Source organism: Abramis brama (genome assembly GCF_963993115.1).
Source record: "Abramis brama genome assembly, chromosome: 20".
NCBI lineage: Eukaryota > Metazoa > Chordata > Actinopteri > Cypriniformes > Leuciscidae > Abramis > Abramis brama.
This window is the reverse complement of record NC_139982.1, coordinates 30,695,392-30,711,676: the sequence shown is the minus strand read 5'-3', so window position 1 is coordinate 30,711,676 and position 16,285 is coordinate 30,695,392. Positions and strand designations below refer to the sequence as shown.

Sequence of the window (16,285 nt, the reverse complement as noted above, 5' to 3'; positions counted from 1 at the left end):
AGAATAATCTAGTCGTTCAAAACCCACAGACTAGTCATAGTTTTGAACGCCGTTTCTTAATCTAGAATATTGTTAGTGTGTGTAAGAAGATCCTCAAAACACTCAAAAGGATTCCCACACACACACACACACTGGACAGATGGGAGAGAGTTTAACCACATGAGAGATTACACTTGCATAAACACACATTTCCTTCAAACACACTCTCCGTCTAACTCCAAAAGACAAACACACAATGTGACTCACACAGCAGTCCGAGATCAAAATGTCACGTGTAATACAAAAGATAAAGCAGCAAAGAAGTTCGGGACTTGCGTCACGTCCAGATGTATGCTGACCTGGTGTGTTCGGAGCGGCTCGACTCGAGTGTGTTTTGACTGAGGGTCACGCACTGATGCAGAACACCAGATGGTGGACCCCTGAACGTGATGCACACAAACCACAGTCAAATCACATGAGCAACATCTGACTGGAGAGACACCTGAGCTGCGGGTCTGGATCTTATAGATGCTCTGCTCTTCTTGGTTAGACACCAAAACATTCAGATCTGTGGGTCTGGTCTATAAGATTCAGATTTTTTTATTTATTCTATTTTATAGGGATCTCTCTCTTGAATCCGACACGGAAGTGACTTAAACTGCAATTCATCGACTGGCCACACGAGACAGGCTCCAAAAGCCGGTGGTGTCTGTTCCTGAGCCGGTGGTGTCTGTTGCAGTTCCTGAGCCGCCCGAAGGAGAGTCTCCGCCCTGGCCGCCCGATGAACAGTCCGCTCCGCCCTGGCCGCCCGAAGGAGAGTCTCCGCCCTGGCCGCCCGAGGGAGAGTCTCCGCCCTGGCCGCCCGAAGGAGAGTCTCCGCCCTGGCCGCCCGAGGGAGAGTCTCCGCCCTGGCCGCCCGAGGGAGAGTCTCCGCCCTGGCCGCCCGAGGGAAAGTCTCCGCCCTGGCCGCCCGAGGGAAAGTCTCCGCCCTGGCCGCCCGAGGGAAAGTCTCCGCCCTGGCCGCCCGAGGGAAAGTCTCCACCCTGGCTGTTAGATGAACTGACATTCCCGCCCTGGTCTGTCCCTCCCGTCCCGCCCTGGTCTGTCCCTCCCGTCCCGCCCTGGTCTTATGGAGCGTCTGGTAGCCGCTCCGTATGGAGGGGGTAATGTCACATGCCTGTCCTGTCTTGTGCTACACATGGGTGTTTTGTTATGTTGGGCCATGTGCTCGTGTCATTGTCTGATCCCTCCCCCTTGTTATCTGATTATTGTTTGAGTTCATCCACCTGTTCCCTCCTGATTAGTTTACCCTTATAAGTCCCCTCTTGTTTGCAGTCTGTGTCGGTACGTTGTCTTATGTTCCTGTTTCCCCGTGATCCTCTTGAAAGTTTATGTTCTGTTTTGGCTTTGTATTTATTAAGTTATGTTTTCCCCCTCGTGGGTTTTGTTTTGTGTTTAGTGTTTCTTTTGTAATAAATATTAATTATTTCTGCACTTGAGTCCTCATACCTTTTTGCACTCAACCTTGCCGTGACAGTTCTGCTCTATATGGCTCTATAGGGTTTCGTTCTTCTTTATGACTCTATAGGGTTTCGTTCTTCTATATGACTCTATAGGGTTTTGTCTTTCTATATGGCTCTATAGGGTTTCGTTCTTCTATATGGCTATAGGGTTTCGTTCTTCTATATGGCTCTATAGGGTTTCGTTCTTCTATATGGCTCTATAGGGTTTCGTTTCTTCTATATGGCTTTATAGGGTTTCGTTCTATGGGGTTTCGTTCTTCTATATGGCTCTGTGGGGTTTCGTTTCTTCTATATGGCTCTATAGGGTTTTGTCTTTCTATATGGCTCTATAGGGTTTCGTTTCTTCTATATGGCTCTATAGGGTTTCGTTCTTCTATATGACTCTATAGGGTTTCGTTCTTCTATATGGCTCTATAGGGTTTCGTTCTTCTATATGACTCTATAGGGTTTTGTCTTTCTATATGGCTATAGGGTTTCGTTCTTCTATATGGCTCTATAGGGTTTCGTTCTTCTATATGGCTCTATAGGGTTTCGTTTCTTCTATATGGCTTTATAGGGTTTCGTTCTATGGGGTTTCGTTCTTCTATATGGCTCTGTGGGGTTTCGTTTCTTCTATATGGCTCTATAGGGTTTTGTCTTTCTATATGGCTCTATAGGGTTTCGTTTCTTCTATATGGCTCTATAGGGTTTCGTTCTTCTATATGACTCTATAGGGTTTCGTTCTTCTATATGGCTCTATAGGGTTTCGTTCTTCTATATGACTCTATAGGGTTTTGTCTTTCTATATGGCTCTATAGGGTTTCGTTCTTCTATATGGCTCTGTGGGGTTTCGTTCTTCTATATGGCTCTATAGGGTTTCGTTCTTCTATATGGCTCTGTGGGGTTTCGTTCTTCTATATGGCTCTATAGGGTTTTGTCTTTCTATATGGCTCTATAGGGTTTCGTTCTTCTATATGGCTCTGTGGGGTTTCGTTCTTCTATATGGCTCTATAGGGTTTCGTTCTTCTATATGGCTCTATAGGGTTTCGTTCTTCTATATGGCTCTGTGGGGTTTCGTTCTTCTATATGACTCTATAGGGTTTTGTCTTTCTATATGGCTCTATAGGGTTTCGTTCTTCTATATGGCTCTGTGGGGTTTCGTTCTTCTATATGGCTCTATAGGGTTTCGTTCTTCTATATGGCTCTATAGGGTTTCGTTCTTCTATATGGCTCTGTGGGGTTTCGTTCTTCTATATGGCTCTATAGGGTTTCGTTCTTCTATATGGCTCTATGGGGTTTCGTTCTTCTATATGGCTCTATAGGGTTTCGTTCTTCTATATGGCTCTATAGGGTTTCGTTCTTCTATATGACTCTATAGGGTTTTGTCTTTCTATATGGCTCTATAGGGTTTCGTTCTTCTATATGGCTCTGTGGGGTTTCGTTCTTCTATATGGCTCTATAGGGTTTTGTCTTTCTATATGGCTCTATAGGGTTTCGTTCTTCTATATGGCTCTATAGGGTTTCGTTCTTCTATATGACTCTATAGGGTTTTGTCTTTCTATATGGCTCTATAGGGTTTCGTTCTTCTATATGGCTATAGGGTTTCGTTCTTCTATATGGCTCTATAGGGTTTCGTTCTTCTATATGGCTTTATAGGGTTTCGTTCTATGGGGTTTCGTTCTTCTATATGGCTCTGTGGGGTTTCGCTTCTTCTATATGGCTCTGTGGGGTTTCGTTCTTCTATATGGCTCTGTGGGGTTTCGTTTCTTCTATATGGCTCTGTGGGGTTTCGTTTCTTCTATATGGCTCTGTGGGGTTTCGTTCTTCTATATGGCTCTATAGGGTTTTGTCTTTCTATATGGCTCTATAGGGTTTCGTTCTTCTATATGGCTCTATAGGGTTTCGTTCTTCTATATGACTCTATAGGGTTTTGTCTTTCTATATGGCTCTATAGGGTTTCGTTCTTCTATATGGCTCTATAGGGTTTCGTTTCTTCTATATGGCTTTATAGGGTTTCGTTCTATGGGGTTTCGTTCTTCTATATGGCTCTGTGGGGTTTCGCTTCTTCTATATGGCTCTGTGGGGTTTCGTTCTTCTATATGGCTCTGTGGGGTTTCGTTTCTTCTATATGGCTCTGTGGGGTTTCGTTTCTTCTATATGGCTCTGTGGGGTTTCGTTCTTCTATATGGCTCTATAGGGTTTTGTCTTTCTATATGGCTCTATAGGGTTTCGTTCTTCTATATGGCTCTATAGGGTTTCGTTCTTCTATATGACTCTATAGGGTTTTGTCTTTCTATATGGCTCTATAGGGTTTCGTTCTTCTATATGGCTATAGGGTTTCGTTCTTCTATATGGCTCTATGGGGTTTCGTTCTTCTATATGGCTCTATAGGGTTTCGTTTCTTCTATATGGCTTTATAGGGTTTCGTTCTATGGGGTTTCGTTCTTCTATATGGCTCTATGGGGTTTCGTTCTTCTATATGGCTCTATGGGGTTTCGTTTCTTCTATATGGCTCTGTGGGGTTTCGTTCTTCTATATGGCTCTGTGGGGTTTTGTTTCTTCTATATGGCTCTGTGGGGTTTTGTTCTTCTATATGGCTCTGTGGGGTTTCGTTTCTTCTATATGGCTCTGTGGGGTTTCGTTTCTTCTATATGGCTCTATGGGGTTTCGTTCTTCTATATGGCTCTATGGGGTTTCGTTTCTTCTATATGGCTCTATGGGGTTTCGTTCTTCTATATGGCTCTATGGGGTTTCGTTTCTTCTATATGGCTCTATGGGGTTTCGTTTCTTCTATATGGCTCTATGGGGTTTCGTTTCTTCTATATGGCTCTATGGGGTTTCGTTCTTCTATATGGCTCTATGGGGTTTCGTTCTTCTATATGGCTCTATGGGGTTTCGTTCCTTCTATATGGCTCTATGGGGTTTCGTTCTTCTATATGGCTCTATGGGGTTTCGTTTCTTCTATATGGCTCTATGGGGTTTCGTTTTTCTATATGACTCTATAGGGTTTCGTTTCTTCTATATGGCTCTATAGGGTTTCGTTCTATGGGGTTTTGTTCTTCTATTTGACTCTATAGGGTTTCGTCTTTCTATATGGCTCTAAAGGGTTTCATTCTATGGGGTTTCGTTCTTCTATATGACTTTATAGGGTTTCGTCTTTCTATATGGCTCTATAGGGTTTCGTTCTATGGGGTTTTGTTCTTCTATTTGACTCTATAGGGTTTCGTTTCTTCTATATGGCTCTATAGGGTTTCGTTCTATGGGGTTTTGTTCTTCTATTTGACTCTATAGGGTTTCGTCTTTCTATATGGCTCTAAAGGGTTTCATTCTATGGGGTTTCTTTCTTCTATATGACTTTATAGGGTTTCGTCTTTCTATATGGCTCTATAGGGTTTCGTTCTATGGGGTTTTGTTCTTCTATATGACTCTATAGGGTTTCGTCTTTCTATATGGCTCTATAGGGTTTCGTTCTTAACAATTTTACTCTGGGTTCTGCTCCTTATGATCAGCACTGTAAGGTTCTGCTTTTAATGAGTTTCCACATTATAAGCTCAAAAAAGGAATCGAATAGTAATGACACTGCATTATTGAAAGAAGTGGCTTTTAAACATTCACCCAGTTTGAAGCTTGAATTTAGAAAGCTAAAACCGATTACGACTGAAGTTTTTAAAGTTGTGTCATTAAACACTCTCAACACTTTTCATGTAAAGCGATTATGTTCAGAAATCAAGTGCATACTGCTGCTTTAGAACATATTGAGCTTATGTAAAAATCCTAAAAAGAAGTTTACAAGCGATCTCAGATGAGAATGCTCCTCTAATCCATTTCTGAAATGACCAGATGTTGTGATATTGCACCATCAACAGCAGGATTAACAGAAATGCAGGACGTGACGCTCGCAAATGGAACAAATATGGATTCCCTCATTTTCTCAAATTTGGATTAAGAGCCTCAATAGATAAAAGAGTGATAATGTTTCATAATCTGAATATCCTTTTAAATCTGTCTAAAGGTTCAGAAGCAGGGAATTGTTACTAAACTGTTTGGGTGTATAAACATACTTTTTTCAAATAACGTCAAGCAAATATTTTAGACTTTGATGATTCAAAAGTAACTATTTGGGTTTGAGCTTTGTTTGAGTTAGTTTTGCACTATTCCCAGTTCAGTTTCATTTGTCTTCTGTTGCCATAGTATTGATTTGCCCTCATGTGTTACACCTGTTTCTAATTAAATATCTTGTTTAGTCCCTGGTATTTCTCTGTATATAGCCCTCAGTTTCAGTTTCAGTTTGTCGGTTATTGTCTGTTTAAAGTCCCCCTGTGGTGAAAATCAAGTTTTTAATGTTGTTTCTATGTCTATGTGGTGTTTTTAATATGCTTTAATACAAACCATGTGTAAATTCATAAGTCGACACCATTGCTGAGTATTTTCTCCTTAAAACTGCAGTGAACCAAAGACAGTCTCAAAATCTGTTTGAAATCGCTGGTGTTTCTGACGTCACAAACTACCTTGTAACCAATCAGATCAACGTGTGATCGTCAACCAGTGGATCTCTGAGCTGAGTGAGTGAGTGGAGGTGGGGCTCATTTGCATATTCATAGAACTGCGCATACTAAATGAGGCAAGCTATTTTAAGGCATGAAAAAAAAAGAATATCAAGGGAAAAACTTTTAAATTTGTCATTTTGGTGATCAAAGATGAGTTTTAAGGGCTAAAATGATTGACTGCAGGGGGACTTTAATTGGTTGATCTGTTTGCGTTTTTCGAGATTTTTGATTTTGCTATTTAAGAAATACTGCTGGATCTCAATCCTGCTTTCTTTTAATTCCTGCAACGCCATGTCAGAAGTCAATAATTCATTTATTTTTCTTCCAATCACTGCATTCTAATTAAGAAAAACTAGGGCTTTAAACCAATAGTGACCCTAGACTGGAGCTGTGCATCTTCTGAAAGGTCTTGTTGTGTTTGACCTTCGGCCGCATGACCCTATACTCCCCAATAGTTGTTTCTCACAGGAGGATCATTGTCTCTATGTGCAGATGTCTAGCCTCTATCCAACGGTATGTTCCTGTCAATCCCATGGACCCCTGCAGACACATGCAGAGCTCTCGCCTTTAGCCAAATTAAATCCCAAATCCAAACCAGATTCCCAGTCCAAAACACAATAACATTTACCTCAGAGCCTAGCCTTAGACGAGCCGTTTTCAATCAACCTCCCGTTGCGTTAAGAAGTCAAGGCACATCGGCACCTAATAAAGGCGCGAGCTGGGGACAAACTCGGTCACTGGTTAAAAATAATACAAAAAAAGAAGGACTTTTTGAAAGGACATACTCTAGACCTGATTAAAACAAAACAGCTGGTGCATTACTGAGCCAGATCCCAAAATACGCTCATTCATTAACTTCATTGCGCAACAAACAACCTACAATGTCACAAATCATATCCAGTACATTCGCTTAAATCAAATATCAGTTACCATCTTGTTTGGCTATATCCTGCTTCCTTTTGTGGGTATTTTTGCGTCACAAAAACACCAGGTTCAAGAAGACTTGTTTAAGGGGTTATGATATGAGAAATCAAAACTCCCATTAAAACTTCCTGCAAGTTTATATATAATAAACAAAGCGTTAATTTAATCAAGCGGCATATTTTTATGTTATTGCAGAGATGGGGTTTGGGGCTGGGTCCATGGGACTGAGTCTGAGGGAAGAACAGGAGACAAGGTTAAGGAGAATGCAGAAGACAAAAGGTAGGTAAAATAAAAAGTGAATCCCCAGAAACAGTCCCACAGACCCAGCCCCAAACCCCATCTCTGCAATAATAATTAATTAAGGCTGGTTTCTAAAGTACTTCTTCCTGCCTCTATGTATTATGGGTAGCCTAAATGGGTTCCATTCAGACCTTAACATTAAGTGTTTTACTGTTTTACAAGATTCAACAAGACATTTTCACCTGGCTATACTCAATGTTTAGATCTGTTCTGGTATTTATGGAAATTAGCACATACGTAATTAGATTATGCGCCGTTTGTCCATGTTAACAAACAATTAAAAAAACTTGTAATACATTTTCTGTTTGTCTTGATGTAAGTAATCAACTCAGTAATTTTCATGGTGATATCTAAAGGTTAACATTTTTACCCTATTCACATGAGAAAAAGAATGAATAGGCGTATGAATAGGCTATATTTGGGTCTTTTTCGAAACTTTCCCCTAATGGGATTCTTCTGGACTTTTTTTATTTTCCTTACTCAGGACATACTGAGGATACAAAATCAGTTGAGTTTGCTTCTGTTGCAATTTATCCTAGGTTGACCCCCATTCTGGCTTAAAATGACTGGACTATAAGGTTGCAGCAGAGGACCGATCGGTGTATCACTGCCGACCCATTTGACAGCGATTACGGCTTTCCGGTTGTCCAGGAAAAGCCGGTGATGGCCGTTTCCCAGAGGCATGGCAGAAGTCATGCTCCTCATATCTGAGCTAAACATCAGCTTAGCAAAGATAATAACACTCATTAGCAGGGTGATGTAGTGGATTATGCCAACATATACAGTACATTTGGCATACTGCAAAAAAAAAAAAAAACACTTCTTAAAGGGACAGTTCATCCAAAAATGAAACTTCTGCCATCATTTACTCACCCTCTTGTCATTCCAAACTCGTATGACCTTCTTTCTTCAGTGCAGCACACATATGAATAATACAAACCATGTGTTTACCCAAAGAAAGTAAGTCATATGGGTTTGAAGAAAAAAAAACCTCTCTGGTGCTCCCCATTTGTTTTCATAATTCCATATTTACAATACAATCCTAACATTTATGCTCTATTTCTTCTTCTTATTTTTCAATTAACCCCTTAATTGCTGTGTGCTTTTTTATGAATCATGGATAATTTGTAGATTGCACCCCCCAAACAAATTCTCTGCCTTTTTATTTTATTTTTACCATTAATTTCCATGGTGGTCACTTTTGATCCATAATAACTTTTTTTTTAGGACCATTTAACCTTTTTGAATCATGTCTATGATTTTGCTTAGTTTTTTTATGTGTTCATATATCAAGTGCCACCAAAGTCACCAAGTGTCAAACCATTATGATTAAGTAAAAAGCAAAATCAAAACTATAAAATATTGCATTGAAAAGTGACCGAAGAGCATCAGAAGGATAAATCAAGAAATACACTGAGAATCACTGAGAATAATAATAATAATATGCAAATGTCTCCATTTGTCTAGTGCGACCCGAAGCAACACAAACAAACCAAAATATCTGATTGTAAATGCAGAGCTGTGAAGTCCAGCGGCTCATGAACATCACCTGACCCGGCTCTGACCAGAGATTACTTATTGATGCCAGGTGGTTTTAGGATCCTGACAGGGAAACAAGAGAACATGAATGTAATCCAGTCAACAGCTCGACTTAAGCATGAAATGGTACACTGGTCTCCGTACAATGCAGTTCGGTAAGTACAGACCGCACTAAATGCAAATAATCTGAGACTATTAAAGTGAGCAAAACCACCAGCCCTCCTCGCCAAATTCATAGAGCACCAATCATTATCGATGAAGCTAAAAACAACCAAAGCTATGTATATATTTGATATCTAACGGGATTTCACTGAAAAAAATTCTTCCTGCATCTATAGCGGTCCAGCTGTCCGGAGCAGATTAAATCACCAATGGGTTATGATCTCAACTGGGACAAACTGATTAATCTCATGTTAACCTCAATTAATTCTCCTCTCAATGGGAAAACTATGGCCACAAAAAGAGGAAATAAATAGGCCTACCATATTCACAGACACATTTAAGTCGCATCAGTGTACAAGTCACATTTTATTATTACATTCAGAAAGAATGCAAAATACCGGTAAATAAAACGAAACATTTACAAACAAGTGTTTTAGTTCCTCTCACTCTACAACAAATCATTTGAAATGTAACGGTATTCATAAAAGAACAGGAATTAAAAGTTTAAGTATGAAACAAAGATAAATTATAGTGGCATTCCTTATAGAGTTAAGCCTAAACAAATTAACTGAAACTATCGGCATAACAAATAAGCTTGGGTTCACGTACCTCATATTTTGGGCTCACATGCACATATTTTGCGTGCTTGATGTTAATTGCATTATATAAGTCGCTTTGGAATACAAGTCGCAGCACATTTCAGATGATTTTTTTTTTTTTATTCTGGAGAATAAATGGTATAAATGGTTTAAATGGTAGAATAGACCGTTGTATCATCAACCAGAACTGCAAAGAATAAATCACTGTTTCAAACAGTTTTCCTGAACACTCTGCACATCTGTCATTGGTCAGTCAAACAGATAGCCCCGCCCCAAACTCACGCCATTGGTTAAGACAAAACTGCTGAGAAAGATGCTCAAAAAACCGAGCAATGTCTGATATGAGCACAGAGTTTATAAATACTAAATTGGGATATGGAAACATATTAAAACAATTAAATGCACAAATTCACATTAAAAATAAAGGTACCAAAAGGGGTTATTTTTCCGAAGCGATGCCAGTGAAGAACAATTTTGGTTCCTCAACAGAACCTTTCAGTGAAAAGTTCTAAAAAGAATAACTTTTTATAAGTGCGAGGAACATTTTAACCTTTTCCCAAAGATTCCATTTAGATTCCTTGATTTTTAAGAGTGTAAAGAGTCAGATCTAAATCCAGACTAACATTATAAGCGGACTTCAGGGAGTTTCCATCAGGAAGCCTATTGGCTGTATTTAAGATTCATTAATTGTTTATTTTACACTTTTGGGCGCCTCACATGTTCAAGCAACAAGATATGCTAAGTAAATGTGCTTTCTGAATTCGTTACGACCAGAGATGATCCTATAGCTCTCCATCCCCCTCTCTTGGCTCATAAGGATCAATGATGAAGCTTATCCGGGCTGAGCTGCACGAGTCTCTGATAGTCCCATCATAACTAAGCTGATCACTGAGTTGTAATTGAAATACAGACAGATCAGACAGATCTTAAAGAACAGAGGTCAGGATGTCTGAGGAGAACGAAATGCGCATATTTTGTTTCTCATTAAATATTCTCTTTCACTCACATTAAATACATCACATTACATTACAGAAGAAGACTGTTGCATGTTGATGTTTATTGAGACTCAGTGTGGCATGTTTGTGTCTGTCTCTCTGAAGGAGCTCAAATCTTGCATTAGAGTTACAGGGGAATTTAACTGCATCCCTGCATTACATAAAATATCCAAATGTCTGCAGTCGCGCAGCAAATTCAGAGGGCGAAACGGTGCACTGCAAATGTGGATCATGGCGTAAGATTCATCAGAGGCACCTGGCCATGTGCAAATCTCCCATAATGCAACAGTGTTCTCTGTTTTTATCTTCCGCACTTTTTACAAATTGTAGCCTTCGGCACAAACAGGAATACGTTTGGAAAGCAATGATGAAGCCAGCAGGAAAAAATAATTCAATATCGCAGTCTTTTTTTCTCAGAGACAACAGTGTGATTAAACAGAGACATATTATAGTTATTATATTTAATTAAAAATTTAAATTAAATGAAAAAAATTAAATTAAATAATAAATAAAAAAAATTACATTTTATTAAAATTTATTAAATAAAAAATAACATACAATATATTTAATTTAGTTTAACTTCATTATTGTAAACTAAACTAAAACAAAAACTCTTTTGTTAATTGAAATGAAGCTGAAATAAAATAAATATTAGATGAAAAACGTAAACCAAACGAAAATTTAAAATTTTGCCTTGGCAACTAAATAAGTTTAAGTTTAAGTTTAAGTTAAGTCATTAAGACTGCTAACAAGAAATAAATAAAAACTAAAATTAATACTGAAATAAAAATAAATTAAACCTAAAAAATAAAAAAATAATAAAATTAAATGACAAAAGCACATAATGTATAATAATTTATTAAATGAAATTTATTAAAATAAATTAAATTAAATACATTTCATTTAGTTTAACTTACATAACTAAAATGTATAACTATAAATGTATAACATTCAAAATGTGTTCTAAAACAATTCAAAATATTAATAAAAACTATAATAATATAGTTAATATAGTGACCCTAAAATAACGCTGATTCTCAGATGTTTCTCCCAAGAAGAAATAAAAAAAACAGTAAGAGTTTGCGATCAAAAGTCTAAGATCTCAATGTGAACTCAAACATGTCTCATCAAATTCTAAGCAGCTTTCCACATTAATTCTATAGCTTAAAAGCTCTAACAAAAAAAAAGTTTTAATTTCTCCCAAGTAATTTCGAAAGAAAAAGTCAAACCTGATACCTCAATGTAACATAACTGCGAACTGAGCAATGAAAGAGCAATTTCCTGAGCAATAAAAATGTTTACAATACAGTCAATGTACAGTAATAGATTCCAGTAGTCCGAGTCTCATTTCAAAACCCAGACAGGATTTAGTTTTAAACAATGTCCTGGCACAAAATCTCCTTTCCATGGCCAGCTGAGGACCCAGACAGTTCATTAGTCTGTCAGAACGGATGCGTTCAGATCTTTCTGTGTCCAGATTGGCCGGAGAACAACCTGGCATCGATAACCATCAGCAAGTAAGAGTTAGTTAAAGGAGCGAGCGGCACAGAATATCAGTCAGTGGGGTTTAATTTAGTAAGAGGCTGAGATCAGGTTCACCACTGCAACTCTAGATACTCAGTTACACAGAGAGAGAGAGAGAGAGAGAGAGAGAGAGAGAGAGAGAGAGAGAGAGAGAGAGAGAGAGAGAGAGAGAGAGAGGTTATCAGACCACCAAAGCAAACAGCACTGAAGGAAGGCAAGCCGCCAGAGAGTTTCCATCGCTGTGTCATGACATGCTTGTGCGATAAGCTCAAAAAAAATACTAATACGTGCCAAACGCGCTGGGCAGAGCGCCACATCTGAACATTCATTATTCTCCTGAATTTGGAATTCATTCATTGAGAAAGTGGGTCAGACACAAAATGTTCTTAAAGGGATAGTTCACCTAGAAATAAAAAAAAAAAAAGTATTTAATCACTGTCATGTGACTTTCATTCTTGAGTTTCTGAACACAAAAAAAGAGATATTCAGCCAGATGTTCATGCTGCTCTTTTCTAGACAATGAAAGTGGATGGAGACCCGTTCACACCAAAAACAATAACTAGGGACGCACCGATATGCAAATTGTGGCCGATACCGATAACCGATAATTCTTTATATTTGAATATATTATTTGATATATTGGCCGATAAATCTAAATCAAATGTTTATATATTTTTTGAGAGCCTGAATACAGAAGCCATGACCCAAGCACATAATTATAATGTTCTCATTATAATTTTATGTAGCTTATTTCCTGAAATTTTCTTATCAGGCCGATAACAATAACATTAAAAATGAACATATATCGGACGATACCGATATGGTGGCCGATATATCGTCCATCCCTAACGATAATGTTCTGTTTATTATAAGTGCGCGCTGCAGTTTTGTCGTCTGCCGCTTTAAATGCAGGATGGATTCTGATTGGCTGTCAGTGTTTTTATTGTTCATCAGCTGGAAAAAATTTGTTCTGAAACTGATTCCAACTATATAATTTCTCTGTGCCTTTATCATTATAGTTGTGATGCGGACATTATATACTTTATACTTTATATTTAGAACGATATTTAGAACAATACATTTATGGTAATCATTATAGTTACCGTTCCTTGGTGTGAACGGGCCTTTATTATTGTAAACTAAGTAACTGAAATAAAGCTGAAATAAAATTATTATTATTATTGAAAAAACATGAACCAAACATAACGTTAAAAAAACTTTAACCTTGGCAACTAAATAAAATAAATTTAATTTAAATTACTAAGATTACTAACCAGAAATAAATAAAAACTTAAAGTGAAATAAAAATAAATGAAACTTGAGATGCACCGATGTATCGGCCAATAATCGGTATCGGCAGATAAAAGCAATTATTTTCACTATCGGCATCTATCTAACATTATAGTAATGCACCAAATGAGAGGGTTCCCTTCCCTGTATAGTTTGCAGCATTATTTGGGAGAGATTTATTTCCTTAAGAAAATCAAACTATAGGTAGATTTCATTCCGAATAATCAGCAATCAGTATCGGCTGAGAAATTTAGTATCGGTGCATCTCTAAATGAAACCTAAATAGTAAGATTTAAAAAATAATAATAAAAATGACAAAAGAATAACATAATAAAAATTACTAAAAATTAAACAAATTAAAATATGAAAAAAAGTTTATTCAAAATGGGGGGAGGGGGTTATGGTTGTTTATGTTTGTTAACTTTTGTTGTTCTTGTAAAAGTTATAAAAACAATATCGAGAAAGTTAATTCAAAATATTAATGAAAACTATAATAGTATAGAAATCATACTCAAATTAAATAACACTGGTACTGAAACCACATCAACGTCTAAGGTAAGCAACCAACCCTAGCATAGCGAGTTTTGCACAAAAGAAACAAAAAAGCACCATAAAAGTATCATATGGACAGTCTATATGCGAGATCTTCCCATTTTTCTGAACTCATGATAGATTTGTGTAGGAATAGACAAATCTGAAAATCTGCCATAATATCATGAGGGTGAGTAAATGATAATCATAATAAAATGAATTTATTAGTTTCAACACTGCTGTCATGTCCTAATGCACTCATTAGCTAAACTAGCTCACATTTCATGGTTATTTAACACTAAAATCAGCCATTTTCTCATACACTCTGTCATTAATTCACTTTGAGGCCAATAAAAAGTGACGCTTTCTCTATCGAGGTAAAGGTGAGTCTGGTGTCTGAGTTTGCAGTGTATCACAGAGACACAGAGGATCAGGTTGAGCTGTTTCAGGTGCTGGGACACATCCGGGGACACAGAGAGGACTCTCCTTTAGTTACTGAGATCCACACGGCATCAGCTGTAATTAACACACGACTCATGTACAGCATCCAGAACACGTTAAGAGTTTGTTCAAATCACTCCCCTAAGGCTGTGTTCACACTGGCACAAAACATTTTTGGCACACAGATTTTTTACTCACATTTGGCAGAGATTGGAAAAGCTAATTTTTTTAATTTAAATTTAAATTTGGAACACAGCTCGTTTAGATTTATACAATTTAAAAATAATAATAATAAACTTAAACTTCTATAACTTTTAACTTTTTTTAACTTTTTTTCAGCAATAATCTGCCAAGTATCTTCTTTAATTAAAAAGAGACCAAATATAAGTCAGTGCTCCAAAGCATTTAAGATTTCCGAAAGTTTTTAAGATTTACGGAAACTTCATTTTCAGGTCCACGCTCAAAAAGTGTTTAACAGGTACGAAATGGATCAAAACTATTTCCAGAAATATAATTTAGTACCATAAAATCCCCTACAAATGCAAAACATTACATAAAAAATATTATCAAACAAAAATATAGTACATTCATTTAATTGAAAAAATATATAATTTTGGACCGACACGCAAGAAGAGTTAAACTCATTAAAACCCTTAAAATGATAAAGGTATGATTAAAAACTAGGGCTGTGAAACGATTAATCGTGATTAATAGCATCCAAAATAAAAGTTTGTGTTTACATAATACATGTGTGTGTACTGTGTATAATTATTTTGTATATATCAATACACACACATGCATGTAAATATTTAAGAAAAATGCGTTTTATATATATATATATATATAAATATATATATAAAGTATATACATACAAATATGTTTTAAATATATACATGCATGTGTATGTATTTATATATACAGTACAAAATAATTATACACAGTACACACACATAGGCTATATTATGTAAACACAAACCTTTATTTTGGATGCGATTAATCATTTCACAGCCCTACTAAAAACCCTATTAAGCTTCATATGTGCAAATGCTACGTTCAGGTGAGTAGAAATGAGCAGGTACTCACACGAGGAAGTGATACATGAAGCACCTCAGGCCGGCGGGTCTCTCTAGGAAGTTGTACACATCGCCCTGCATGCTAGTCTTGGTGCGGTAGGGGCTGTGCGTGAAGCGGGCGTTGGGGACGGAGGAGATGGAGACGGGCTGGACGCGCTCGCTGTGCGCCGGTGGATCCTTTGTGAAGCCACCCGGAGCGACGGATGCGCTTGATCCATTATTCACCGCGGGCTCCGGTTCCAGTGAAACAGGAGAGCGGGACGCGCTGGACGCTGCCGCCTCCTCCAGGCTGTGGATCGAGCTCGGCACCGGGAACTCCTGGCCGTTGTGGCCGAAGGTCTTCAGCTTGATGCTGTTGCTGGAGGTGGACCATCCGAACGTACGGCCACGGGACAAAAGAGGGGTTGTGCGGCCCAGTCTCTCCCCCATGGTGGGGATGCGTCCCGTGGGATGGTGTTCCAGTGGGTTCCTTTGGGTAGAACTTCTCAGAAGTGATGAATCTGTCACAATAAGCCAATGTGATCTATATCTGCCATGCCACCAAACCTGTGAAGCGAGAACAAATGAGGAAAGCATTAAAGTCCCCCTGTAGTCAATAATTGAAGAGTTCAGATGCAAAAGCCTCTAAGTGCCATTTGAAATTTTCTTCTAGAATGATCATTTTTATCAAGCTTGTATATTTAAGTTCAGTAATTTCACTTAAATTACAACTAATAGGTAATTTTCATTTCCATTTAAGTGAAATTACTGAACTTAAATATACGAGCTTGATAAAAATGATCATTCTAGAAGAAAATTTCAGATGGCACTTAGAGGCTTTTGCATCTGAACTCTTCAATTGTATCCTTTAAAACTCATCTTTGATCATCAAAATGACAT

The 16,285-nt window shown here is 37.8% G+C and overlaps 1 protein-coding gene across 1 annotated transcript in view; it reads right to left on the bottom strand.

The window, feature by feature from the left end:
- kcnq1.2 (potassium voltage-gated channel, KQT-like subfamily, member 1.2) overlaps positions 1–15,835 on the bottom strand; it is a gene marked incomplete at its 5' end in the record, with an annotated part of 148,552 nt that extends 132,717 nt beyond the window's left edge. The window contains one exon of the mRNA XM_084095240.1: positions 15,417–15,835. Coding sequence (XP_083951366.1) covers positions 15,417–15,835 — 419 coding nt within the window. The remainder of the gene's footprint in view (positions 1–15,416) is intronic.
- Between the last annotated feature and the right edge of the window lie 450 nt (positions 15,836–16,285).